This window comes from Ochotona curzoniae, unplaced genomic scaffold (genome assembly GCF_017591425.1).
Source record: "Ochotona curzoniae isolate NIBS_2020 unplaced genomic scaffold, NIBS_Ocur_1.0 scaffold_3208, whole genome shotgun sequence".
NCBI classification, from domain to species: Eukaryota; Metazoa; Chordata; class Mammalia; order Lagomorpha; family Ochotonidae; genus Ochotona; species Ochotona curzoniae.
In genome coordinates this window covers 57,060,892-57,088,133 of record NW_024467106.1, presented here as the reverse complement: position 1 = coordinate 57,088,133, position 27,242 = coordinate 57,060,892, and the positions used below count along the sequence as shown (strand labels likewise).

The 27,242-nt window shown below is 48.9% G+C and overlaps 1 protein-coding gene across 2 annotated transcripts in view; it reads right to left on the bottom strand.

Annotated features, from left to right (window-relative positions):
• Window positions 1–27,242, bottom strand: part of ROR2 (receptor tyrosine kinase like orphan receptor 2) — a 186,719-nt gene that overhangs the window by 31,943 nt on the left and 127,534 nt on the right. For both annotated transcript variants that reach the window (XM_041004688.1, XM_041004687.1), the window contains exon 2: window positions 2,526–2,603. In XM_041004688.1, the coding sequence (XP_040860622.1) occupies window positions 2,526–2,603 (78 nt within the window). The remainder of the gene's footprint in view (window positions 1–2,525; window positions 2,604–27,242) is intronic.

The window sequence follows — 27,242 nt, the reverse complement described above, 5'->3', positions numbered from 1 at the left end:
TTCTGGCCAAGCCCAGGTCAGAAGTGAGGCACCTACCACATGGCCATGCATTCTGGACTTTTTCACTTCCAGAAGCTTGCATGCATGTACACACACACACACACACACACACACACACACACACACACACACACACACAGTGAGTACTTCTGCAATCAGTGCTGCTGTGCCCTAAGAGGGCCAAGGCAAGCTTCCAACCCCTGATTGAAACTCTCCTAGGTACCAGGAATGCGCTGAAGCACACATGGTTTTTAACCCAAGCACTTTTGAGTTAACAAACGCAGAAAGCAATCAGACCCCAAGTAAACAACTCATTAGCGAGCATCCTATTTTAAGCTTGACTTACTACTCACATTCTCCAAAAGGGAGGTCGCAGAACACTACCCAAGGCATCGAATCAGATTTACAAGTGTCTGAATGGAGCTGCTGAAGGGCTAGGAATAAAAACACCTACAGAACTGCAGCCTACAGCCATTGTTTCACCTCCATAGGCAAACGCACCTTGCTAGAGAATCATAATGAACAGTGTAGCCATGCCTACCTCGTTGGGCTTATTCAGGATCATGCCATTAAAACATCACCTCCCACTCACCACTTTCTGTCCCAGGCCCCCTTGCACAAGGAAGCCTATGTTCTCCACCTGGGCCACAAGTCTGTATTTCCCCAAGGGATATCAAAGTCCACGAAAAGCCAACATGGGACAGATCAATTAATCTGGTCCTTCTGCTTCTCTTTCATCACAGCCCACAGCTGCCAGAGCCAACTCCTCACAGCATGGATGCCAGCCTCAGGCCTCTTGACTTCAACAACGGGTAACAAACACAGGCCTCTCCAGGGACCCAAAGAGCCATGAGTACCTTAGACTGGGGGCTATGAGGCTGCACCATTCTACATCTATGTTGCCTCTCTTGGAAAACTCTAGCTAGCATAACAGGAGGCCTGAATTCTTTATTTTTGAAGCACTTAAAGAGCCACGCACGGCTGAGCAGCACAATGCCAGCCCCTGCAGAGCTCCAACCCTTACCACCAGCCCTCCAAGGCAGCAGGTCCTGCCTGTCTATCTCAGACCTTTGCACGGCCTGGGACATACTTCATTCTCACCTTCACCAACGTCTTCTATCCAGATTTCAGCAGAACACTCGGTTTCCCTTCCTCCTCTGGCTCCTTGCCAAACATGCCTCTTCCTGCTGGCTATTCACCAGGGTTTCAAATTTTATAACTTGGCTCACCCCAGTCCTAAAACCCCACAAGGACACTGTCCCCTCCGACTGCCTCTGCATCCTAGGATCTCATACAGACTCCAGTACGGGGGCAGCCAGCGGGCCATTGGCACTGTGCACTGGAACAGATGTTAGGACTATAAACATCCAAACTGTCTGCCCGTCTCAGTACTGCCTGCTTTGGAGGCTGGCATTTTAAAGGTAGTCACCTATTGTACTGGAGAATGCCTAAACTGAGCATAATCAATTCCTTTAAGAAACCACCGTGGATCTGAGCCTTTTTCCACAAGGCAGTGGCAGTTCTGACGGTTGGGGGTTATGTCAACATCTCTCTCCCTCTACTGCCTACCATAAATTGAAGCCATAAGCCCCAGGATCATGGTGGTGTTTGTAGGCGGGCTCTCTGGAAGGTGACTAGGGTTAGATAATGTCTTGATTAGGATGAGGCCCTATTTATAAGTATACAATGGAAGATTACGTTGTTGCCCTGCAAGAATGCGGTGAGAAGGTGCTGTCTGCAGGCCTGGAAGAGAACCTCACTAGAGCCCGACCACTCCTGACGACACCAGCACCTCAGTCTGGAGCATGCATTCTCCAGGACTGGGAAAACCAACATCTGTGGCTTTAGCCGCTCAGCCTGTGGGGTTCTGTTGGACAGCTGAGCTGACTGAGACCATCTAAAGGCACACAGTGAGAGTGTGCAAGGTGGAAAAGTCATCGCTTCCTCAAGGCTGAGTACCTTGTGCTGTCAACTCCACAAATCTCTGATGCCCGTGGCATGCACCAACTGAGCCAAGCTCTGATGGCAGAACCCCTGGGAAAGGCTGCAGCAATGGGACAGAAGAACCTGCTCCTTGGTGTGCCAGAGTGGAGGAGGTGTTAGCCCACCTCTGTGCCATGTCAAGAAAAGTCGGTCGAGAAGACAGACACCTGCCAGCAGAACTTAGTGATCAAGACAGGAATGCAGCCCCTAAAGCTCGTTTCATGTTCTCTCAGCATCCCAAAGCCCCTTTCATCCCAGTACCATCTGCCCATACACCTGCTCCCTGCTCTTTCATCTCCCACCTGCAAGCTTCTCACCAGTCCCTAAAGACCCTAGGAATCAAACCAACAGAGGACGCCAGGTAGGCATGGCACACAACCATCAACAGGGGGAAGCATGGAATTAAGGCACCTTTCTTACCCCCAGTCCCCACCCCCTTAAGGTCCATGGCCCAGTCTGGAGGACTGTCAGCAAAATCAACTGTGTGCATGTCTATTTGCCCTTGCGAACACACTAGACAGGCATTGCCCTTTCAAACTAACCTTTCAGAGTTGGCATGGGGCCATCCTGGCCCTCCAGTGGTCCCAAAGGGTCAACAGGATCCGGCACCTCCAATTCACCTGGGGAAAGAACACAGGACACAGAGTAAAGCAAAAGTTTCGCTTCAGGGTGCTCCCATTTGCTTCTTAAGCAAAGCCCACGGTTTTCCAGCAAAACTGCCTGCTGTTTATAGCAAACACAGAGGGAAAAAACATCACAGAAACTTCTAGTGGACTCGTAGGGTGTCAAATTGGATATAACAGTATAAAAGAGATGTTCAGCCCAAAAATGTACTTCAAACAGTTCAAATACAGTCATTATGTGTTTACTTCAACACATAAAATATTGAAAACCACAACACACATTCTCCATGGACTTTTGGAAGACCCCTTGTTTCCAAACACAACACATGCAGGTGTCTCAATGCAGGGACAGGTTCAGGAATCCTGAATTAATCCTGAGTGTCATCAAAGAAAGGGAAGGAGTTGTTAACTACAGCTCTTCTGCAGCTGGCTCCAACTGCTGTCCTCTAGGCTAAGGACCCACTCATTAAAGAATAAATTTGGAACTGGAAAAGTTCTTAAGAAACTTATTCTCCCAAAGCTGGCAGTAGCAGTCAAGTGTGGATCCACCTCATCACCGTCAAACACACTTGCTCGTCTTTACACAACAGCAATACATTCTTCCCACAGCCCAGATGTGTGCAACTACCCACCCCAGAGCACCCAAATACCAAGAGCAGATGTGGTTTGCTTCAGGCTGAACACTCAGCTTTAAATAGGGCACAAAGTCATGCCACCGTCCGTTCCCAAGTCACAGGAAAAGATGGGCAAGGGAGGCTGACTACCCGGGAAACTGCCTGGGGTCTTCACAGAAGGCCCTCCGCATCCTCACCAGCCCCTTTCGCATTGATTTCTGTGTCCAGAGTTTCCAAGGATCTTGCCCCAATATGGTCCCATGGATGGGTAGAGGTGGGCAACTGGGAATGGTGAAGTCAGGGATGATGGAACAACACCTACCCTGCGTGAATCTGGCTTATGACATCAAAAGACCATTAGCAGGGTGCATAAACAGCAGAATATTACTCATCCTTACCAGGGAAGGAAAAAGGCCAGTGCTGTTGGTGCACTGTGAACTGAGGCTTGCCATACGTGCATCCCACATACTGGACAGCCAATCTGAATTCCTAGGGAAGGCTGACAATATTGCCAACAAAACTGGTATGGGCCTAGTACGACGCACAGTTAGTTAAACCACTGCTTAGAGTGCCTGCATCCCTACAGAAGCAATGCTTCCAGTCCTGACTTCATCTGTGTTTTTTCTTGAGTTTCCTGGTAATGTACTTCAGAGGCACTGAATGACGGCCCAGTTCCTTGGGTTCCTGGCACCCTTATGGGATACCCAGATGGAGTTCTGTGTCCTGGCTTTGTCCTGGCGCAACCTGATTGTTGTGAATATCTGGGGGGTGAACCAGAAAATGGAAGACTCCCCTCCTCTCTGTGTAGCTTTCAAATAAACAATTATATTTTAAAAGTCATCCAGAGAGCTGCCTAAGCCACGCAAAGGAGATGGTGGGGTTTTGTGGAATAATTAAAGATCTCCGTTTGAGTTTGAAATTTTAAATGGGCATGTTCCACATGCTATCACTCAGTACTGTTTAAATGTAGAGAGGCCCCAGGAAATAACACACACTTAAGATACATACTTACACACACACACACACACACACATACAGTGAAAAGAGGCATAAAGATTATTAACTGCTTAGAAATTGACAAATGGTGTGAAACAGTCAAATAAATATACACCCCAAAGAAAAATAAGCTGCACCAGCCCAGTCCCGCTGTGGCTCTTCCCGGCTGCTTTCCAACGCAGAGACCTGTTCCCACGTGGGTAAGCAGAGTCCTCAGTGCAGGAGGCCCAGGAGAGCAGGAGCGCCACAGCCTTGCACACCCATGCTCCACCAGCATCCGGGGAACCATAGGTGACGTCCAAGTCGCAGTGATCTTTCTGAGGATTGCGGGTTTCAGTATACACGGGGGATTTGCTTTTTCCTCTAGCCCAGGTGAAATTTATTTTGCCTGCTGAACAACACAACGTATGAAACTCGCACTCAGGAAAATGAGTAACACGTGAAGTTGTTCCTGTAACTGATGTCGGAAGCCTTACTGGTCTTGAGAACTAGATCAGAGACAGTAAAAGACCAGTAGTGCATTTCTGTCGTTTGTGAAATATGGCTGTGGCAAGGGGACTTCCAAGAGTCAGGAAAAAGGATGTGAAAATACAAGATATGTTTTGGCACAAAAGTCTGATGAAGTTGGTGGTGTGGTGTAGCAAGTTAAGCTGCTACCTGAGAAGTTGCCATCAATTATTGCAGCGCTGGTTTCTGTCCCCAAATGCTCTATTTCCAATTCAGCTATCTGCTGACAACTCTGAGCAGGTGTCATATAATGGCCTGAGGACTTAGGTCCCTGCCACTCACACCAGGGAGCTGGACCGAGTTCCTCACCCAGCCCTGGCCACTGCAGTCATTTACAGAATAAACTAATGGAGGGAAGATTCAGACTCTCCCTGCTAGCTTGGATAATTGGGTCCCTCACAGCGTGTGGGAGACCTGACTGTGTTCCCAGCTGCCGGCTTTGGCCTGGCCAAGTGTGCCTTGCTGCAGACACATGGAGCGTGAACCAGGATAGGAATTTTCTGTGCTGTTTGTCTCTCTACCTCTCAAATGAATAAACTGTAAAAAAAAGTTTTTGGAATGTCACCTTCCAAAAGCACACGCAGATGAGGCAAAGAATATCCTCCTGTAAGATCCTGTCATCTCCAAACATCAAAAAGCAAAACACGACAGGGAAGCTGGGCGGGAGGGCTGTTTCCAGAACCCACAGAGACACCAACACTATCCAGATCCATCACAGACAAGAAAGTTAACAAGAAACGTGATGTATGTCGGATTTTGGAACCTATGGTCTCAGATACCCACTGGGGATTCTGCAGTATATTCTTCCCTGGATAAGGGAGCCCCGAGGGACAGTGGTTCTCTATCCTCAAGCCTATTCGGTTCCCACTTGGTGTGGGCACCTTTCCACGCCAGCTCCTACTGGGCCCACTGGTGAAGTCAGGCCTTTGTCCTCATTGGCTAGGAGAGCTCTAGAAAAGCCAGGGGTGCCTCCTGCACCCGCTCACAGCAAAGTTTCTGCAAAGACCTGTGCCTGCACTAATGCCTCAGAACTTCATTATTTTTCTTTGGAAAAAAGGACTCCAGCCATCGTGCCGGTGAGCATGCTAACACGTATCCCGACCCCGTGCGTTAAGAGCAGCAGATGTGTGGCATGCACGGCAGTCCGGGCTTTTACTCACTGCACATGAGTAACTTTGCTGTGCAGACACACACGGAATGACAAGGTCAGGCCACCAGGAAGCCTTGGGCAGCACTGTCAGAAGGTTTATAAGGTTCTTGCAAATTCCTGACTGTTTAAAGAGAGGACAGCATTTAATATGAAATAAAAAAAATTAAGTGTGGGTGGTTTCAATAAAATGATACATGAAAGGTTTCATCCATGTCAAAAAGACTTTATATGTGTGGGAGCAGGGGAGGGGTGGAGTAGGAAGAGGCAGGAAGGGGTGGGGTGGGAGGAGCGGAGGAAGGGTAGGGTGGGGGAATAGGTACTACTGTGACACAAAGCTGGGCCTCAGAGCGCAAGGCTGGCATCCGTATGAGCAACAAGCTTCAATCCTGGCTGTTACATTTTCAATCCAGCCTCTGGCTAGTGCATCTGGGAAAACAGTGGAAGATGGCCCAAGTGCTTGGGTCCCTACAGCACTGTGGGAAACCCAGTTGGAATTCCAGCATGGCCCAGCCCCTGCCATTTAGAAAGTGATCCAGCAGATGGGAGACCATCCTTCCCCTACCAGCACATTTCAGACGCTGACAAGTGGGAGAAACTAGGTATAAGGGTTATCCCACTCTCGTATAAATCTGAAATTATTTCAAAGTAAAAAGCTTCCTGGGAGACAATTACCCATCCCACACTGTTCAATTGCTTTACCCAAATCCCAGCTGAAGAATAGCTGTAGGGTAACCCTGCCTTGGTAGCAACCGACAGTCTTCAAGGCACAAGCATTGGGAACGGTGCCAAAGCCAAGAGCATGGATGCAGCTGTATGAACAGAATACAACCCAGGTTCACCGGATTGAATGAGAGTTCTTCGGAGTCATGCTGCATGCCGGTGAAGACGCAGAAAGGAAAACACTTGGGAGAAGCGTGGGGTGTTAGATGGATCCTACTTTAACTGCCATCGGTGTGATACTATTAGCCCTTAGCAAGAAACGTATGGCATGCTTTTGGAAGCACTTCAGAGCGCCCAGCACAGGTGCAAAGGATTCCCTGTGGATACCGATGGCACTTCTTAGCAGGGTTACACCTGGGGCCTGCAGCAGCTGGAGGCAGCCACTCAAATGCACACACATTTTTAATAACTTGACACTGCAGACTCATCGAGGGAAACTCTTCTGCGACCCTGCTCTCCACATGAACCTGTAATGTGGCATCTTGACTTATGACAGCAATACGCTATGGGAACTATGTGTCTGCAAACCGCAAGTGTGTCTGTTCTGGTTCCTGGGCTCTTGAGGGGATAATCTCTCTTATCATCAGCAGCAGAGACAACTATTCATCAACAATGTCCTCATGATGCTCAACCTGTGTGCCCTTGGACTCCATGATGTGTCCTGGCTTCCATTTGCATTTCTTTTCAACATGTTTTCTTATTCAGACTTCTCAGTCCATTCATCTGCTTTACCTGTTTATCTGAATCAGCATGCTTATTGAGAGGCAATTAGAGCCCAGTCTCCGGAGTATTCCCACAGCTTCAAAGCAGCCTCCTTTTAATTAGCCAGGGTATGGAATTCACCAAAGCCTGGAATTCTTGCATGTGGTATTCCTTCTGAAAAGTGCTAATTTCCAGGAGTTGAGAAAGAAAGCAGTTGGGGTAGAAATAAAGACTTCAGCCTACTGGGGGGCCTCTGTGCACACAGGAGCCTCCTACAGAGTAAGCTGGAGTTGGTTTTTTTTTTTTTTCCTTTTTTTTAAGGTTTTAAAATTTTTATTGCAAAGTCAGAAATACAGAGAGGAGGAGAGACAGAGGGGGGGAGTTCTTCCAACTGATGATTCACTCCCCAAGTGAGCGCAACAGCCACCACTGCGCCAATCCAAAGCCAAGAGCCAGAAACTTCCTCTGGGTCTCCCACACGGGTGCAGAGTCCCAAAGCTTTGGGCTGACTGTGGCTGCTTTCCCAGGCTACAAGCAGGGAGCTGGATGGGAAGTGGAGCTGCTGGGATTAGAACCAGCGCCCGTATGGGGTCCTGGCGCGTTCAATGCGAGGACTTTAGCCCCTAGGCCACGCCGCTGGACCCAGGGCAAGCTGGCTTTGACACTGAACTACACTGTACAACCACCTGCCCGCTGGCGAGTGGAGACAGCAGTCAGGCATTCCACAGCGGGGGCTACCTTCCTCAGCACATCAAGTCAAAAGGCAACTGTGAGGCAAGAAGTCCAACAGCCGTGGGGCAGAAATAGAGGTAAGCAATGAAAACCCTCCCCCAAGTGAGCCCCCACCCCGTCCGGGAAGGGAGCTGGCTGAAGTACCATAATAGAAAGACTCCCCATCCTGCTGCTGGGTGATGGCTTCTTAAAGCGCTGCACCGTGTGTTTTAACTGCCAGCTACAAAACCACGTCTAGCATTTTAGCGAGGCAGCTGGGACCTAACTGGTAGCATACTCTGAACAGTATGTCGTTTTGACTTTGCTTTTCTATCCCCTGGTTCTGCATGACTTTGAAGGGCTGGTCTAACTCTGCTTTGGAAACACGAAGTAAAACTCAACAACGGTGCAAATGCAATCACAGCTGCCTCACCAACTTGACCTCTTTTGATTCCAGTTTTGTAGCAAGAGTATCAAATCCTCCATGAGGTCCTTGCGCTAGCCCCACCCGCTCCACTGCCACCTTGCCACAGCCTGTTCTTACCTTCTGCTGCTAACGCGGCCCCCAGCACCTCAACAAAAGCACACAGTCAGGAGCCGAGGGAGCATTTGCCTGAAGGGGAAGAGATGCAGGCGGCTGAATTGGGGCCTTTCACAGCCCTTCTCTTTCTCAATATCTACAGTCCCTGGAGCCAACTGCAGCAGGCCTGCAAGGCTTGGCAGCCAGCACCGCACAGCCTCCTCTGTCCCATGCACCTGGGAAGGTGAGAGCCAAAGCCCCTCACTGTGGCAGCAGGGCCTAGAGACTTCTTTTCCTAAATGACTGCTTGTTTCTGCCCTGAAGCTAGCAATAACAGAGCAAACAAATGCCAGTTAGATCCTCTGAATTTTTGTGCCTCTCCCGCTGGCTAAACGGAATATTATTTCCATGTATACAAAAGGGTGGCTTTTCCACCTTGAAGCGCTGGGAATTTTCTAGTTAAGGGGAAAGGTTGCCGTTTAAGCCCTTAAATGGCTTTCATTACCACTCCAAGGTGGTGATGAAAGAAGACACCCCTTTTATTTTGAGTCCTAGGGCTCTGGTTGCACCCCCCCCTCAGGCACAGGTCCTGCTGAGGGCATTTGGGGCTGGCACAGATATCTCAAGGTGGAGGCGGTGAAATCTCAGGGTGTGCTTCTGATTGCTTGGAATCTACTCCTCACCTCCCAGATGCCCGACCTGCTGGCAGGTGCAGACAGCCTTCCCTGACCCCAGAGCATACATGGGGGTAAAAGGTTGACAGAATCCAGGGCAGTAGCAGTGACATCTTTAATGTGGCTGCTGCATTAGTTGCCTGGGGCTGACATAACACAGATCTTGCGGGGCTTACAGGATGCTGGGAACGGGAAGCCCCACATGAAGAAGCGGGCAGGGCTAGCTCTTCCTGACTTGTAGATGCCACTATGTCTTCCCGTGTCTTGGAGCCTCCTTTTCCTTCTGCGCATATATGTGTACACATTTCCCCTTCTCCTAGGACTCTGGTCACACCCTGGTGACCTCACTGTAACTTGGTCACACTATGAAAGTCCCCAACACAATAGAGACACAATGCCGTACAGGAAAGGCGCCGTCATGCTCCCAGATGTCTTCATCATCAATGTTGGCTCGAAGAGAAGGCTGGCAGAATGGCGAGTCCCACGATTAGACAGCCCAGATGCCAGAGAGAAGTGCCTGTGGCTCACTCACGGTCCCTGCTGTTCCGATGCCAGCGTCCTCCAGGAAGAGCCCCCACCCGTGTCCAAGTACCAACAGCTGCCAACTGCCACGTGGCGGTCCCGGTGTCCGCTCTCCTGTGGGTCCATCCCTGCAAGGGTCTCCGGCTGGCCACCTCCCAGGCCTCATACTCCTGCCCAATGTGACTGGCAGCCTTCTCAAGCTGAAAATCTTTGTTTTCAAAATATGCATAACAGTATATATGCTTCTGAAGCCCAGAGGGTACCCCAAGGACAAATATGAATGCAGCCAGCCTCCTATGGCTCACAGGACCCTCTCTTTAAAACATTTGCTTTATATATTTAAAAATGGAAGTTACAGGGAGTGAGAGAGGGGAATCTTTACCTGCTCATTCTCTATCCTCATGGCTGCAATGACCACGCTGGGCCAGGTGGAAGGCAGGAGCCAGAAGTTTCATCTAGTCTACCATGTGGGTGCAAGGGTCCAAGCACTAGGGCCGTCCTTCCCTCCCTTCCAGGCCATTAACGAGGAGCTGGATCAGTAGTGGAGGAGCTGGGACTCAAACTGGAATCTATACGGGATGCTGATGCTGCCCCACCCCTCACCAGTTCTCTCAACAGAGAAGTTCTCCTTCCTTTTCAGTCCTTGACCTCCAGAAGACCTGGCTGAGATGACGTCACAGCACCCCCGTCTCCCAAGCTATCTTTCCAGAATGGAGTGCTCGCTGATAGCTAAACACCCAGCTGCTGGCCCCGCTGCTGGCACGTATGAGGCAAACTGCACTAGGCGTGCCCATGCATGAATCCCCTTCCTCTACTTGCCTGCTCCCTGGGGTCTGCCCAATGTCACCAGTGCTGACTCCACAGATGCTGGCTCTATCTTCAACACCTGTCTCTCATAGCCCACATCCAATCCATCAGGGAATGCTATTTGCCTGTTTTTCAAAATGCATCCATCCCTTTCTGTCCAGTACCCTGGTTCCTACTTGCCCCCAGCTCTGCAGGGACACAACTATGGCTCACACAGACAGTCCTCCTCTAGTTCACGGCACCCAATCCTATTTGTTCTCCATGAGGGCAGGCCAACAAGCCTCTCACAGGACCCAAACCTACCACCTGCTGCAGTGGTTCAAGGGCACAAGGCAGTCTCTAGAGGGCTCCACTCACATCAAGTTCCAAGAACAGTGAAGTCACTGCAGCACCCTGGGGGAGGAAGAAGGCTATCATAGGGCCAGGCCTGGCAAGCAGAAAGCCCTCAGAGGTTATTGCTCGACAGGTGGGTGTGTATATGATGTTAGAATTAATGAAACTTGAAACTGGCGCAGTTGCACAGCAAGCTAATTTTCTGCCTGACGTACCCTATAAGGGTGCCAAATCAAGTCCTAGCTGCTCCACTCCCAACCATCATCCTGCGTATGGCATCGGAAAGCAGTGGAGGATGGCGCAAGGCCTTAGGCCCCTGCAGCCATGTGGGATACCTGGAAGAAGCTCCTGGTTCCTGGCTTCTGACTGGCTCAGCTCCAGTCATTGCAGCCACTTGGGGAACAAATCCGTGGGTAGACTCTTTCTTTGTCTCTGCCTCTCTCTGTGTAACTAAATCTTGAGTAAAAAAAATAAATCTTTTAATAAAATTCACAAAACTAAATGAGGAATGCATGTACATTTTCTGCATGTCTATCAAATGCTACTGCCTTAAGGCAGGTCCAGTTGAAAATGCCAAATGCTTCCCGCTGCCAATGTGCGCAGCGTTCTCCCCTACAACTCCTGACCCACACCTCCGTGTACATTCCTCCTACACATTCTCAGCATCTCTTTCTCTGCACAGAGCAGGAGGTTTGTTCACAGCCTGTTTGTTCTCCAGTACCTGGAGCATGGTGCCAGGACTGCCCAGGGAGTGAGGGAATGGCTGAGTAAATGTTTCTGAACCCAGCAGCTTGCAATATCTTCCCTCCTAGTCAGAGAACAAGACAGAGCCGTTCTCTGGCTCCTACACACACACACACACACACACACACACACACACACACACACACACAGTGCAGATAGGACCTTCTGCATATACACACTGTACCTTCCAGGTCTGCACTCTCTCCATGTCTTTCTCTTTGGGATCCAATCCTGGCCCTTCCCCCTTTGGAGTTGGCACCTGTTCCTCCCTCTCTCCCACCTCTGACTCAAGCTGACTGCTCCAAACGCCTAAGATCTCTCGGCCCACTCACACCCTGATTTCCTATTGATTGCGTTTCTCTCAGGGCACGGTATGTGTGCCTGTGCGTGTGGGAGAGCAAGATCTATACACACACACACACACACACACACACACACACACCCTTTTCATGCTCTGCTTTACCCCAGAAAGAGTGTGTACTGTAACCACTGGCCAGAGTACAGCAGATACTGATCCCTGAGGAATCAACAAACATTGATGGCGATGGGAATTGTCACACTTCACAGCTCCTAGCTTGAAAGCTGCAGTTCAGACTCAACACTTGCTCCTGGTGTGGGACAGCGATGGAAGATGCCATAATAAAGAGCCCCTACATCACAGGATCCCAAATCACCCGAGAGTACCAACGTGCTCTACCGCTCTCACATCCGAGATCCCTCAATCCCCAAGGGGCTCGTTTCTCTGACTACACCTACTTCCAAAGGTGTGTGGACACCTCCCAAAGAATAAACGGAAGCTGCCAACCTTAAAACTCCACCACGGGCTCTCGATTTTAAATCTGCACACACATACGTGCACGGCCGCCATGCAGACATGGATGTAACTCCAGTGCATTTCACTCACAGAGTGAAGCCAGGCACTCAGGTGAACATGCATCGTCCTCTACAATAAAAATGCAGTCAAGACAACTGAGACTGACAATACTACCACTGTGCGAATTAACCAGAGCTGTGGAATGAGGGGAAATCATCTATCGAAGGAAGCTTGTAGCAACGGTGGCTCTGTGAAAAGGAACCTTGGCTACTTTCATTGCCCTCCCTCCTGGTTCAGCAGTGTGGCAGCCGTCTGGCTGCGGCTCTTGGGGCTCTGGAAGAAGTGCCAACCCTAAGGTCAGTCAATATTTTGGGTGTATTTGCAGCACCCTGGGAAATCTCTAGACTTGACTCAGAGAGCTCAACTGAGGTAGGGGAGAGACTTGGGATGGGGAGCGGATATCCCAGGGGCATCACCAAAACCACAACAAACTGCTACAACATCTCAGATGCCTAATGTTGTGGCTGGCTCTGCAAGTGTGGGAACCCTAAGCCCGCTCAGAACCTGTGAGGAGCATTCTAGGAGCCAGTATACTTCCAAAGCTCTGATCTGTTTTCAGGATTGACCATGCACAAGCAGAAGGTGCCCTTAGCTCATCTCCAAGTGAGTGGGACTCTGCGTTCAGTACGTGAAAGCCAAGGTTGTCTCAGAGCAACCCGGGTCCCACTCAGACGCATGAGGCACACGGGCCAGGAATGCAAAGAAATCCTCACAGACGATTGCACACTGGCTCAGAGTGGACCCCTCCAAGGAATTCAGGTTGAGAATAAGAATTAAAAATAAAATAAAATTAAATACACACACACACACACACACACACACACACACACATACATACATAGCAAATAATTCACAGGTCATGCCTGATAGCAAATACAGAAAGCACAGGATTGGTAATGGAAAGCTACTAAACAAATGAAGAACAACACCCTCAAGTACTAAAAGGGGATAAAACTTTGCAGGGGATTCAACTTTGCAGGGCACAGCATTTTGCTCCCTGTACGGTTCTAACATCATTGCCTAGCATGACCATTTTTAGCAGAGTAACGAGAAACGCAGGGGAGCAGGGAGGTAAGCCACCCACACAAGAATGAAAAAGAAACAGCCATCAGAAAACGATCCCCAATGCGCCATGATTTTGGACTTCGTACAAAGATTCTGAATAAGCTATTTATACAAGTCCCAATAACTGCAGAAGAGACATCTAAGGAAATTATGGAAATGATAACAGCCTGACAGCCTCGATGACGAACACCAATAAAGAGACAATCAAATGGAGATGCTAGAGCTGAAAGTGGACTAACTCAGATGCATCCCCAAATGCATCCCACAGGTAAGAGGTGGCAGAAGAAAGAAATCGGTGAACCAGAAGACTGATCAATAGAGATTGTCCAAGTTGAGGAGAGTGAGAACAGAATGATGAAAACATGTCGGGGAGCACCAGCACAGACATACGAGCAGGAGAGAGGGGAAAAATAGTGTCTGAAGGACCCATCATCAAAACCCTCCCAAATTTGATGGGAATGTGCATTATCACGGCCACATTCTTCAAAACACTAGAACCAGAACGACCCTGTGCTCCGAGAATCCCCATTCCTGGGAATGTATACAAAGAAATCCATATGTCCACAAAACGTCTGCTCGGCCGTGTTTACCGCAGGTCTGTTTACAATAGTCAAGACCCGGAATCCAGCAGAGTGTCTGTGAGGGATGGACGGACAAAGAAAACGTGGCATATATACACAACACCATGTTACTTAGCCTTAAGCAAGGATGAAATCCTGTCATGTGTGACAATATGCATGTGCCTGGAGGACAGTCTGCTAAGGGAAATAATCCAGGCACAGAGAGACAAATACGCACGCCCTCACGAGGAAGCTGCAAGTGCTGATATCAAAGATGTAGTTAAAGAGGGCTGGCGCAGTGGCCTAGCGGCTAAAGGCCTCGCCTTGAATGTGCCAGGATCCCATAGGGGCGACAGTTCTAATCCCGGCAGCTCCACTTCCCATCCAGCTCCCTGCTTGTGGCCTGAGAAAGCAGTCAATGACACCCAAAGCCTTGGGACCCTGCACCTGTGTGGGAGACCCGGAAGAGGCTCCTGGCATCTGGCTTCAAACCGGCTCAGCTCTGGCCATTGCAGCTGTTTGGGGAGTGAATCAACGCATGGAAGATCTTCCTCTCTGTCTCTCCTCCTCTCTGTATATCTGTCTTTCCAATAAAACTAAATCTAATTTTTTTTAAGATGTAGGGAAAAGGATACTGCTCACCAGATGCTGGCAGAAGAGTGCCTGGGGAATAGAAAGAAGCTGGTTAATGGGTACAGAATGACCACTAGCTGAGACAATTCTGTAGAGAGAGTGCAACAAATACTTTACTGTATTTCAAAATAACTAAAAGAGGGAATATTTGAATATTGCTAAGACAAAGAACAATCCATGTTTGAGGCAGCTGCATGCTCACTCCCTGATTTAATCACACACACTGTATAAGTGTGTATCCACATATCCGCCTACACCTTATACATATGTACAATTATGTAGAAAATAAAATGTAAACACTTGCTATATCTGATAAAAAGTATTAATAGACACACTGAGGGAAAGCAAGGCACTCCAAGCAGGATACACCTTAAGACATTCACCTTAAGCAAAAGCAAAGCGCTAAAGAACCAGGCAGAATCGTGCAAGCAACGAGGGCGGTGACTCATTGCGCTGGCACAGGACTGCAAGCTGGCTTCTGATCAGAACTCCACCACAGGACACACTCCCTGTGCTGAAAGAAGAGGCTCAACCAAGACTCTGCACCCAGCCCAACATGCTTCAGAAATGAAGACATCAGGGTATTCCTTGGTAAACAAAACACGAGAAAATCCGTCATTAGCAATTGCACTGCAAGAAACAGCCCAGAAGCACGGCACCAAAGGAAAGGGTACTGACAGACATTCTAATTCACGCACAGCAAGAGAAACGAGAGCAGCCGAAAGGCGACTGTGAAATTACCACAGTGTGAAGACTATGACTGTGGAGTTAGCACAAAAGACAGGATAAACATTGGAGCGCAGCGAGGCAACTCTTTACTGACTTGGTTTTTCAAATTTTTTTTGGTAAGATCTATTTAATTTTATTGTAAAGTCAGATATACAGAGAAGAAAGACAGAGAGGAAGATCTTGCATCTGTTGATGACTTCCCAGGTGGCCACAAAGGCTGAAGCTGAGCCAATCCAAAGCCAGGAGCCAGGAGCCTCTTCCAGGTCTTCCATACAGGTGCAGGGTCCCAAGGCTTTGGGCCGTCCTCAACTGATTTTCCAGGCCACAAGCAGGGAGCTGGATGGGAAGCAGGGCTGCCGGGATTAGAACTGGCACCCATATGGGATCCCAGCATATACAAGGCAAAGACTTTAGCCAGTAGGCTACCGCACCGGGCCCTGACTTGTTTTTAAGACGAATGCATTAATGATACCTGAATCATACAGCTATTTGATAGACTTAGAACTCGTGATGTGTACACACTAATGGTTCAAAGAAGATGCAGAGGAAAGAAAACGTCCAGCGCTAAAGCTTTTGTATACTATCAAATTATAAAACTAAGGTGGGACTACTCAGAAAGCAATTTCCATCTACCTATCTATCAATTTTCGTGTGTGTAAACACACACAGGTTGGATCCGGGTTTAAGTTCCAGCTATTCTCCATGTCCAGTTCCTGCTCATGCGCGCCCTGGGAGGCAGCAGATGGCAGCTCGAGCGGTTGGGCGCCCACCACCCACATGGGCGACCTGGATTGCGTCTGTGACTCCTGACTTGGGCGGGGTGCAGCTCCAGCTGTGGAGGGCAGTTAGTGAGTGAATCGGTAGACAAGAGAGTCTCTCTTTCTCCCTCTTAAATAAATATTATTTTTAAAGTCGCTGAAAATGGAATTAAAAGACACACTAATTAGTTTGGTGGAAACAATGAAAGCCAGAATTTTTCAGAACATGCTTTTTCCAGGAGCCTTTGAAAGCCCCCTTGTAAAAGTGCAGTTCAACTCTTCCTCTACATCACAATAAATCTGTTTTTACTTCACTCATCCAGAAGTTCGAAATACTCTCAGCTGTGTGTGCCAGTGCATGCGCGCAGACACACACACACACACACACACACACACACACACACACATCATAAGGAGACTTTGTAAGTATAAAAGAACATTTACTGCATAAAATGAGACAGGACTAGGGGGACAGAAAAGATACTTACACATGCAGAAAACAAGTAGCAAAATGGTTCAAGTAAAGCTTAACTGTGTTAGTAATTAAATTAATAGTAAACAGATAAAAACGACAAATCAAAACACAAAGCTTGGTAGAACAGACTGGAAAAATGACTCAATCAAACGCTCTCATAAGCTGTCCCCTTCAAAGTTAGAAATTTGGGATACTTAGGACACTGTTTGGAATGTCTGTAGCCCCATTCCAGAATGTTTGTTTCAAGCTCAACTCTATCCCGGCATCCAAGGGAGGTAGCAGCTGATGGCTTCAATAGCTGGGGTCCGGAGACCCACATGGAGACCTGAGTTGAGGTCTAAGTTTCTGGCTCTAGCCAGGCCCAGCTGCTGTGGGCACTCGGGGCAGTGAATCAGCAGCTAGGACACCTCTGTCTGTCTCTCTTGGCCTTTAAAATAAGCAAATCTGTGAAAGCTGAAACCAATCCCCATGAGTGATACACTTCACATTCAAATCTACACAGCGCATGAGAAGATCCAGTACCATGAAGAAGGTTTCTAGTAGGAAACAAAATATGACGACTGAGGGGAAATGTGTGGCTGGAAACAAAAAAATATAAATCATATAATAAAAAAATCTCAACAAATCATATAATAAAAAAAGGATCATTCTGTCATGCCTGAGAAACGTGTAACACCTAAAACAAAGCCCTGGGACACAAGAAGCAGAAATTGCTGGAAATGAGGGAAGAGGTGGATAACTCCACAGCAACAACTGGAAACACCAACAGTCCACTTGGAAAGGGAAAGAGTTTGGACATTTGTCAGAATCACCTTAACACAATTAAACACTTGCTGTTCAACACCCCTGCCTCCAAAATCTAACTTACTTTTAAAAATAAACAACTAAAACAGGAGAAAGTATCTAGGAAAGAATGGGCTTAAAGAGATTCTCTAGTTTTCAAATAATGGTAAAAAGTCAACAAATCATATAATTAAAAAAAAAACAAAAAAAAACTGTCACACAAATAAATGCTCTACCTGGCCGCAACTGTGGTTTTTTTCAACAGGAGGACAGAGTCTTCAATTGTTATTCAGTAATGTCTGAATTTCTTCCACCCATCCCCTAACACCTTGGAAATCACTCTATGTTGTTTGATTTCCACAATATGAAGAGCAACACTTTAGCAAGAACAAAAGCACGGGTATTTGAAGGTGCCATTACTGTAGGTTAAATGCTGACCATAGCAGAGCAATTTAAGCCACTGCTAGACAGGTATCAGAAAATATTTTATTGTTAACTATGAAGCTTTTTTTGGGGGGGAGGACTATTAACTAATTCCTTTGTCATGTCACCTTGAAGCATCTCCTTAAAAGAAGAGAACGCACTGAAAGAATTAAGTTAGCAATCATATCATCAGGCACTTCTTATTTTCCTGTCCTCCTACAAAACAGGCCATTTTTCAATTCATTGTTTGACCCTAAGGGAGACTCATAAACTCATAAATCATGGCTGATTCCAAGCTTTTCTTTGAGGCCTTTTTATTTTCACAGCCAGAAGCACTAAACTCATCGATCACGGCATTGTGACATGGGTACTCCGCTCAGCGTGGATGTGCCTGTTTCTGTAGGCTGCAGGTGGGCTCCCGTTCGGCATTTAAAGCATTTTTGCCCCCATCAGCTTCTCACTCATCACGCCCAAGTCACGCACAGGCTCACTCACAGCGCAGGAAGCACGCAGAGCCCCTGCTGCAGTCACAACGGGCTGGTTCTACAGGCAATGGAGGCAGACTCAGAGCAAAGAACCAAGGCTGGAGGCCTGCTGAAGCCTGGGATCCCTGAAACAGCAGAGCTGCACACGCAGGGTCCGCAGGACTCAAGCACAACTGAACCATGCCTGCATCAAATCGTCCATGCTATCTCTGCAAATTCTTGGGAGCCCACTTTCTCCCTTTCGGTCTGTGTCCTCCCAGACCTACTCAAAGGGGTGACTGAGGTCTTCAAGTATAGTGCAGCCAGTTACAGGCTTGCTGAAACATGGTGGGGAGGCCAGTACCCAGAGCTTACAGAGTGGGCAGGCTCCATGAGCTCCTTTCCTTGAGGGTCATGAGTTTACAGAAAGGGGCTGTTTCCCCAAGCAGGTGTGTAAAGGGCTGACACCTTGGTGTGAGCGATGCTGGAGAGGGAAGAAGGAAGACTCTAGTCAGAGCAAACTGGCCCCAGTGGCATGTCCAAAGACAGAACTCTTTTGGGAGATGAGGATGGGTGGAATGGGCAGGCTGGGAAAGCAGCTCTAAACACAGACACCAGACTCAACAGAAGTCAGTCTGTCACCCCCACCCTCCCTCTCCTCCATTCCATCTTTCATCCTCTGCGTCAGGGGTCTGTGTGGGATAGAAGAAGTTGTTATGGAGTCCTTTCCAGCTTCTTGTACCAGGTGTCCTCATTCTTTCCAGAAGTAGTCTCTCCTCTCCATCAACCACGTATCTTCACCAAGTCTTAGTGCCCAAGCGCACACCTAGGGCTCATGGATACATTCTAAATGAAGAGTGTAGGGAGGACACCTTGGCTTGGTGGGGACCACACGCTGGGTGCTGGCCAGGGCCAGCCCTCAGAACTGGTCCCCTCCCCCCTTTGGAGCCCACCCTTTCCAAAGTCAAGAAGAGGAACCTGGGACTTTGCAGGGGATTGGCCCTACTGAGTATGCATGGGTGGAAGGTGGAGCTGGGGGATTCCATGCATATTCCACTTAAGCATATTTATTATGTATTGAAATGGAATTCCATCACTGGTAAGGGAGCACCTGTATTTGTCAAACCTATGCAGCAAGGCTAGCTCCCTGATCAGAGGAGGCAGCAACAATATGATGGCTGGGTAGGCTGAGCCCCACTACAGCCAGAAGCATGGACTCTGGAGGATGCACAGCACCTTCACCCAGGTTGGGAGCAATTCTGTGGCCTCACCTCACAGAATTGCTAAGCTCATCATCCTAAAAAGACAAACAGAAAATGGAAAGCCAGTGAACAACACACCCTGACTAGACAAGAAAGAAAAGCAGCTAGCCAGTAGCTGGATGCCTCCAAGCCAGGCCCAACAGGTGTCCAGATCCAAAGGGCAGGCAGACGCTGGGGCCTCACACCCTGGTCCAGCTGGTCTGCTGTTTGGTTATGTGCCACAGTCAAGTTCACAGCCTGCAAACATGCCACTCCTCCACACTGTCCCTGAAATGGGCCTCGGCCCTGTTTCAAATATTTACCCGCACACATGCCAAGCCTAGCACCATGTGGACTTCAGGGAGAGAAGGTCTGAAAAACAAAAAACACTCACTCGGCAGAGGGAGGAGGACCCTTCTTGAATGCCTGGTTCTGTTACTGTGGAAGATTGCTACACACAATGGCCCATCCTGCTTTTTGCTTTTAACAACTCAAAATGTGAGTTTAATTAATCACCTCGCCATAGCTGCCTCCCCACACACCTTCTCCTGTCCCAAGTTTCCTCTGTCTTTGTCACATTTTCTCAATCTGCTACTCTTTATCCAACCAGGCAGATGGGTGCTTGGCTCTGAATCTTCATTTTACTGATGGGTCCTTGTCATGATACAATGGGTTAAATCGGTACACTTTTCTTCTGCTCCTAGGTCTTAGGTCCGTTTGTGATGCTCTGGCAGCTCGATGAGAAGGAACTGCCTTGGAAACACTGCAGTCCAGGATGTGATCCCACAGGAGGAGAGGCTCCCCGGATCTCTGCTCCTCTGGAACATGCTCTTCGGTTAGGCTGTTCTGAGTCAGGATCAGCCAAAGCCACGGTCTGCAGCACAGAGTGATAAGCACAGCCCAAAAATGGTCAGGTCCCCAAGGGCTTTGGATCCCCAAGTGAGCCATGCCAACTGCCTACTCAGGAAAGACAGGCCCTAAACAACTGAAAGGAACAGCCTAAGGAGCCACTCGAAGAACTCAAGGCCCCGAGGTTGTGTCAAATCATGTGGGAAAGATGGACTCTGACAAAATCCAAGGGTAGCAGGGGTACTGTGAGCTCTACAAGCTCCCCAGGCTCACATGTTGACAGGTGGACTGCGGCCAGTTCATGAGAAAAGGTAGATGCTGCTGAACGTTTGTGATGGACATTTGTTCCAACTGATAAAGGTGCCCTTGTATTCCATGAGCCCTCCCACCAACTAAATGTGACCTGACACTTAAGAGCTACGACCTTTCCACGTGTGACAGGCAGACATCACTTGCATTGGAACACAGAACATACAGGCCCGGCTGATGGCAGGGAGAGGACAGGCAGCCCAGACAGTGTTGGGAGCATAGTAGGACAGACTTCCCAGAGGCAATTTGCCAAGATTTGTGGGATTCATAAAGGTACACAGTCCATGACCCATAGGAGAGGAATATACTCTACAAAACGAATTCAATCAACTCATGCATTCAACGAGTTCGTATGAAATGCTGGGTCAAACAGTTTTGATGGCTGCTTTGCATTTCCATTGACTGTTGTGATTTGGTGGATAAACATATGAATTTAAACATATATATGGATCTGTTATCTAAAACACATTAATACATACAACAGGCTTACCATCAAAAACATTCTGCATTCTCTTCGTGTGTGTGTGTGTGTATGTATGGTGTGGGGGCGGGGGGGAGAAACAGCTTTTTCTTTTGGGAAAAATGCAGCTCCACAGTACATGACCTTTGGAAAATGGCATCACTTGATATCATGCCTGTGAAAACCACTTCACTTGGTGCCTCAGAAAATAACTCATTTCTTTCCTGGTTTTTTTTAAATTATTCATTTTTATTGGAAAGTCAGCTATATAGAGAGAAGAGACAGAAACGAAGACCTTTTGTCCACTGATCTACTCCCCAAGTGGCCACAACGACTGAAACTGAGCTGATTCGAAGCCGGGAACCAGGAGCTTCTTCCAGGTCTCCACGTGGGTGCAGAGTCCCAAGGCTTTGGGCCGTCCTTGATTGCTTCCCCAGGCCACAACAGGCAGGGAGCTGGACGGGAAGTGGGACTGCTGGAACAGGAACTGGTGCCCATATGGGATCCCAGACATGCGAGGCAAGGACTTCAGCCACTGGGCTACTGTGCTGGTCCCATCATTCATCTTTCTTTCAGAAGATCATTTACATGGGTGGATCACTGTGTGTTTATTCATTCACCCACCGAGGGACATCTGTGCTTTTTCCAGTTTTGGGCTATTACAAATAAAGCTGCTAAGAACATAAGAACATCTGCAGACAGAGCATTGTGTGAACATAAGGCTGCTTTCCCTGGGCAACAGCCAGGAGCGCACTCCACTACTGCGATCAAGACCAGCTCGTCCGCCTTCCCACTGTAAAAAAAAAAAATCAGACACCAAAAAGATCCGGTGAAGTGACTCTAGCTACGTGGGGTAGAGTCCAGGATTCAGCATTTATAACAGCCCCTCTCCTCCCCCTCTCATGGCCAAGTTGCTGATCCAAAGGCCTCAAGTCCAGCTTCTGGGAAGAAGAGCCGAGCCTCAGCATGTTCATTTGGGTTTTGGGTGGTGAGGGTAAGACTGGCAGCCACCAGAAGGCCCTCTGACTGGTTGGTGTAACCTATCATCCATTAATCTGTTTTTCATTTGGAAAATTTTAGGAGAGACTTGCACGTGGCATCCTTAAAGGCCAAACTGCCCACTCAAATGAGTAATGCCCAAAGGAACCATGCAGGTATTTAGGTCTCAACTGGGGGTAGAAAGGGACTAGTTTTAGAAGCACCACAGTTTATAGTCCAAGGATTTAAGGGCAACACTTCCTCCACACAGCCAGAGGTTCTGCAACAGACAGACAACTTCAACCACAGAAATCAGCAAAGAGAGGGAAAGGGGACAGGTTGGGAGCAAGGTGAGGCTTACAAAACTCAAAACCAGCAAGAGCAATGCCTTTTTGCTTCTGCCCAGAGGAAATGGTCCACATCCAGCCCAAATCAGTGCAATGCACTGAGAAAATCAAGGCAGGAAGAATGTGGTGGTGAGAATCACCAGGGAAGTAAAGGAATTGCTACAGCACCAGTCCAGAAAGAAGGTGAACGCCTGTGAGGGCCACGCAGGGATGGCGCCTTAGGAAAAGTGGAAGGAACTGGCCCAAGCACGGGCAAGGGATGTGAACAGACACTTCTCCAAGGATGACTCACACACGCAGCTAACAAGAGATCCTCCCCACCATGAATCACTAGGGAAATAAATGCAAATCAAAACCACAGAGACACAGCACCTTGCAAACATCAGGACAGTTATAAAAAATGGGAAATAGTGATGAGGGGAAAGCAATCAGATGCCTTGCACAATGCTGGCGAGAATGCAATGCAAAATGGTGTGGGCTGCAGTGGCCAAGAGTATGAAGGATCCTCAAAAATGTGAAAGCACAGCCAGGTGTGCCCACACACAGTGGAATGGATAAGCAGAGAATGATCTGTAAAGACAATGGAATGTGGTGCAGTCTGCTAGGGGGCAAATATCCACCCCCTCCCACACTTGGGCTGCAATGGAATAGCATCGGGAGGTAAGACCTGCAGTAGCTGATTGGAATAGGACAGGCTAATCGTCCCACATGAGAGCCAGTTTAAGTCCTAGCTCTGCCACCTGTGACCCAGTTCGCTGCTAGTGGTCTAGAAAAGCAGTAGAGCATGGCCCAAGGCCTTGGGTCCCGGCAGCCATATGGAAGATCCCCAGAGCAAGCTCTTGGCTCCCAGCTTTGGACCAGCCCAGCTCTGACCATTGTGGCCACTTGGGAAGTGAACCAGTGCATGGAAGATCTCTATCTTGTCTTCTGCTGTGGCAGGACACAGCAAAAAGCACTGGCCAGAGGCTGGCACCTGGATACTGTACTTTGCAGCCTTTGGAACTGGGAAACCAATGAACTTCTTCTCACCCTACACTCTCCAGCCACACAGTGCAGCATTCAACAGACAGACATGGCCTTAGAAGACAAGGAAATGCTTTCATGTGCTATAGCATGGCTGAACCTGGAGGACATGACACCAGGTAGAGGGGGCCAGTCCCAGAACATTGAACACTGTGTCACCACCATCACAGACACAGGAAACAGAGCGAGTAGGAGTTACAATTTAATGGATAAAATGTCGTAGTTCTGAAGATGAAAAGAGTCTGGCAGATTGCTCACAGAACCCTCAAAACTGCACATCTATAAAAGGCTAAGATGCTAACAGGAGACGATTGTAGTGTTTGGACCCTGCCACCCATGAGGGTGACCCACATAGGAGCATTCCTAGCAAGACCTTGGGGAACTCTGCCTCCAGAAGAGTTGCTCATGGTAGGTTCAGAAACATTCTGACATGGCCCAAATCATTAGGAAGAATGCATAGGCACGGCACGATTTCTCCCACTGGGTCTCAGGGGTTTCCGCCACTCGGAAACGTGCAGGTGCCCTAAAGTGAAGAAAGTTTCCCTTGCTCTTGAGAATCTCAAATCTTTCCCACCTTCATGATGGGGGTTCCACACAACCAACAGTGTCTTTCCAGGGCCCTGAAACATCCTCTTCCCTGCCTCCTCTCCTTGAAGAGTGCTCCTTTATGTCCACATACAAATGACTTATTCAGTGAGGTGTCCACATGGAGTCGGTTAGCTCACAACCAGCCAGGCCACAGTTCAGGCTCCTTTTGGGCCATTTCCTAACCTGCGGTCGTTACAGCTACCTGATGGGGCAAGTCAGGGTATAAGGGGGCACAGGAACACAAGGCTTTTATGTTTTCTCTTATTTCCATTTCTGCACAAATACCCTCTGTACTCTGCACCCACTGGCTCCAAATTGGAGGGCTAAAATAGCTGCAGGTTGAAAACTCTCCAAGCAGACATCCCATCTGTGCTTAATATGGACAGCATCATGACACCCTAAGCAGTACAATGAAGCAGCCATTTCCATAGGATTTGCACTGCAGCCGGTGTTCTAAGCAATCCAGAACACATTATATGCCAATAACGCACCTGTTCTATCAAATGCATGAGGTAATGGTGGACTTGGCATCTGTCAGGGGCCAGGAACCAACCCCGCCATGGTTACTGAGGGACACTGCAGCAACATTCATTTTCAGTCATTCTCCGACAAAAGCAGTGATTTTAAACAACTTGTTTAAAAAAATATTTTTTCAATTCAGAAAGTAGCAATGTTACTTCAAAATTCTCTGCAATCCTGTTAATGAGTCACCAACAGATCCTGGCTCTCTTACCCCAGAGACAGAGAGAAGGAGAAGAAGCAAAGATGCAGGCTGAGCACTGGACCAGCCGCCCAGCGGAGCAAGGGATGACCAAGTAGGAAGACTCTGGGCCAAAACCAGGTCCTGGTCAGTGGCCAGCACTCGCTAGCATGAGTCATTTGCCACAGTTCATGGCCATGTAACAACAGTTCTCTGCAGGTCTCCTGGGACTGTCTGGGCAGTGGGAGCAAGCAAACAGGGCAGGCATCCTCACTGCGGTGTGTGTATGGAGGGGTTGGGCTCTCATACCTGACCACAGCTTCCAGCTCTACTGTGGGGCATCCAAGGGCTGCTAAGAGCGTCACCACAACAGGAATCATCTTCAACGGCCTGGCCAAGGAATCCAGTGTGCATGTGCAGTAAAGAGAGGTGGAGTAATTTGTGGCAGTTTGGTAAAACTGTCTGTGTGCATACAGAGTGGCGTGTTGCTCAGTCACAGAGGCCAGCTCCCAGTAACAGTACCCCCCCCTACCTTCTGGGGGAGGGGGAGACAGTTAGCACCCCACTCCTCACAGTGACTCACAGCAAGGAGGCAGTCATGGAGACCTGTGGTCCTGGCACCGGGCCAAGCCAGCATCCTTATCTACAGAAATGAAACTTCTTCCACTGGGTCAGACCATAGCAACCCTGAACAGAGCTCAGCAGCCTCCCATTCTTGCCCTTCCCCGGAGTCTTCACAGTGATGTGATCCACTGCCTTGTGCAAACAGTTCTGACCCCCCTAGCAGATCTACACCACCAACTGGAGATGCCGTCAGCCAGCACCATCTCAGAAGCCACTTCTAAGGCCAGAGCACCTCCTGGATTGACAGGTGTGGCTTTGCGTTTTGCTCAAGGAGATGTCTGCACAAGTATTAGCTGCTTGTAATACATGATCACCTGATTCCACAGGCAGGGGCCTGAACACACCAGCTGCCTGGCGCCTATGGGCTCTGTGCTAGTGAGGGGCCTTGAGCTACACAGTCGGTTGGGGTGGGAGACAGACATGCAGCCAGGGCAGATGACAACCCCCGTCCCCAGAGGCAACACTCCAGTGAATCCTGCCTCCAAAAAGACAGCCACACAGGATCCCTGTCCAGTTACTCCCATCAGGGATTTCACTCAAGACTAAAAAGAAAAAAAGGATGCCAGCTGGGATTACTGGACACTGCCCTAGCAGTCTGGCTGGTGTCACCACATGACAACGGAGAGATCATACTGGCCTGTGCCTCCAGTACTGGGACATTCCAGATGCAGCCCACAGTTGCTGAGATACCCCTGAAATGCGCTGTTTGCCCAGGGCCTTGGCAATGACCTCATGTTCCTGGGAGGAAAAGGCATGTAGGAGAGAGTACGGCTGCTTCAAGCTGCTCAGAGGCAGGTGGCCTACCATGATCAAGTGTTACCTAGCTCAGGGAGAAGAACAGCGGCCACCTCCTTTAGAGCCTTCTCAGAAGTGTGGTGCATTGGAACCAGTGAACCAGTGCATCGAAGTGTGGTGGGGTGCAAGGAGGAGACAGTTCACAGGCCATCTGCTGAGTCAGAAAGGGACAGTGAGGAGAGATGAAGATGGCAGAGGCAGAACAGGAGCCTGGGGACTCCAGTGGAAAAGACCCATGGGTACAAACAGGCTAGGGTTAGATGGAGAGAAAGGATGGAATGGTAAAGTTTAAGTTAGCAAGAGAGGGAGGGAGGAGAGGAGAGAGGGCAGCCAGATGCTGCTGTGGCTTAAATGTGGTTTGTCCTCACCAAACTCAGGTGAAGGCGTGGTCCCCAAGGAGGCAGAGTGGTAAGAGGCTGGGGATTTTAAGACAAGACCAATGCTTGCCTTGCTGGAGCGGGTTCTCACTATCTGGAGGCCAGGTTAATTACTACAAGACGGAGTGGTCGTACTATAGGCCAGCACTTGTGCTCAATTCCTCCCACATCCCTGCTCATTCAACCTAGCCCACCTGCTCCTCCTGTGCAAGCTCCCACCGTGCGCCATCATCGCCACCAGAAGGTAACACATGCCAGAGCCATGTTCCTGGATTCCAAAGCTGTCAGCCAAATACATTCTCCTTAAATCAATCACCCAGACTCAAATATTCTATTCTAGAAAGAAAAAAAAAAAAAAAAAAGACCAGTATGTAGGTTTCCAACAAAAACAGGGCAACCTATGGCAGGAGGCCTGAGCAGAGATGCCTGGCTCTATGGGAGCCGGGCACTGCAGGCGGGTCCCTCTACACTATTTCCCAGAACATCAAGGGAAGGGAGCTCCAGGCAAGTCCTGATGGAGGCAGAACTGGCAAGCACAAGCTTTCTGCTCCTTGACCATCCCACACACCACCTCCTTAGGC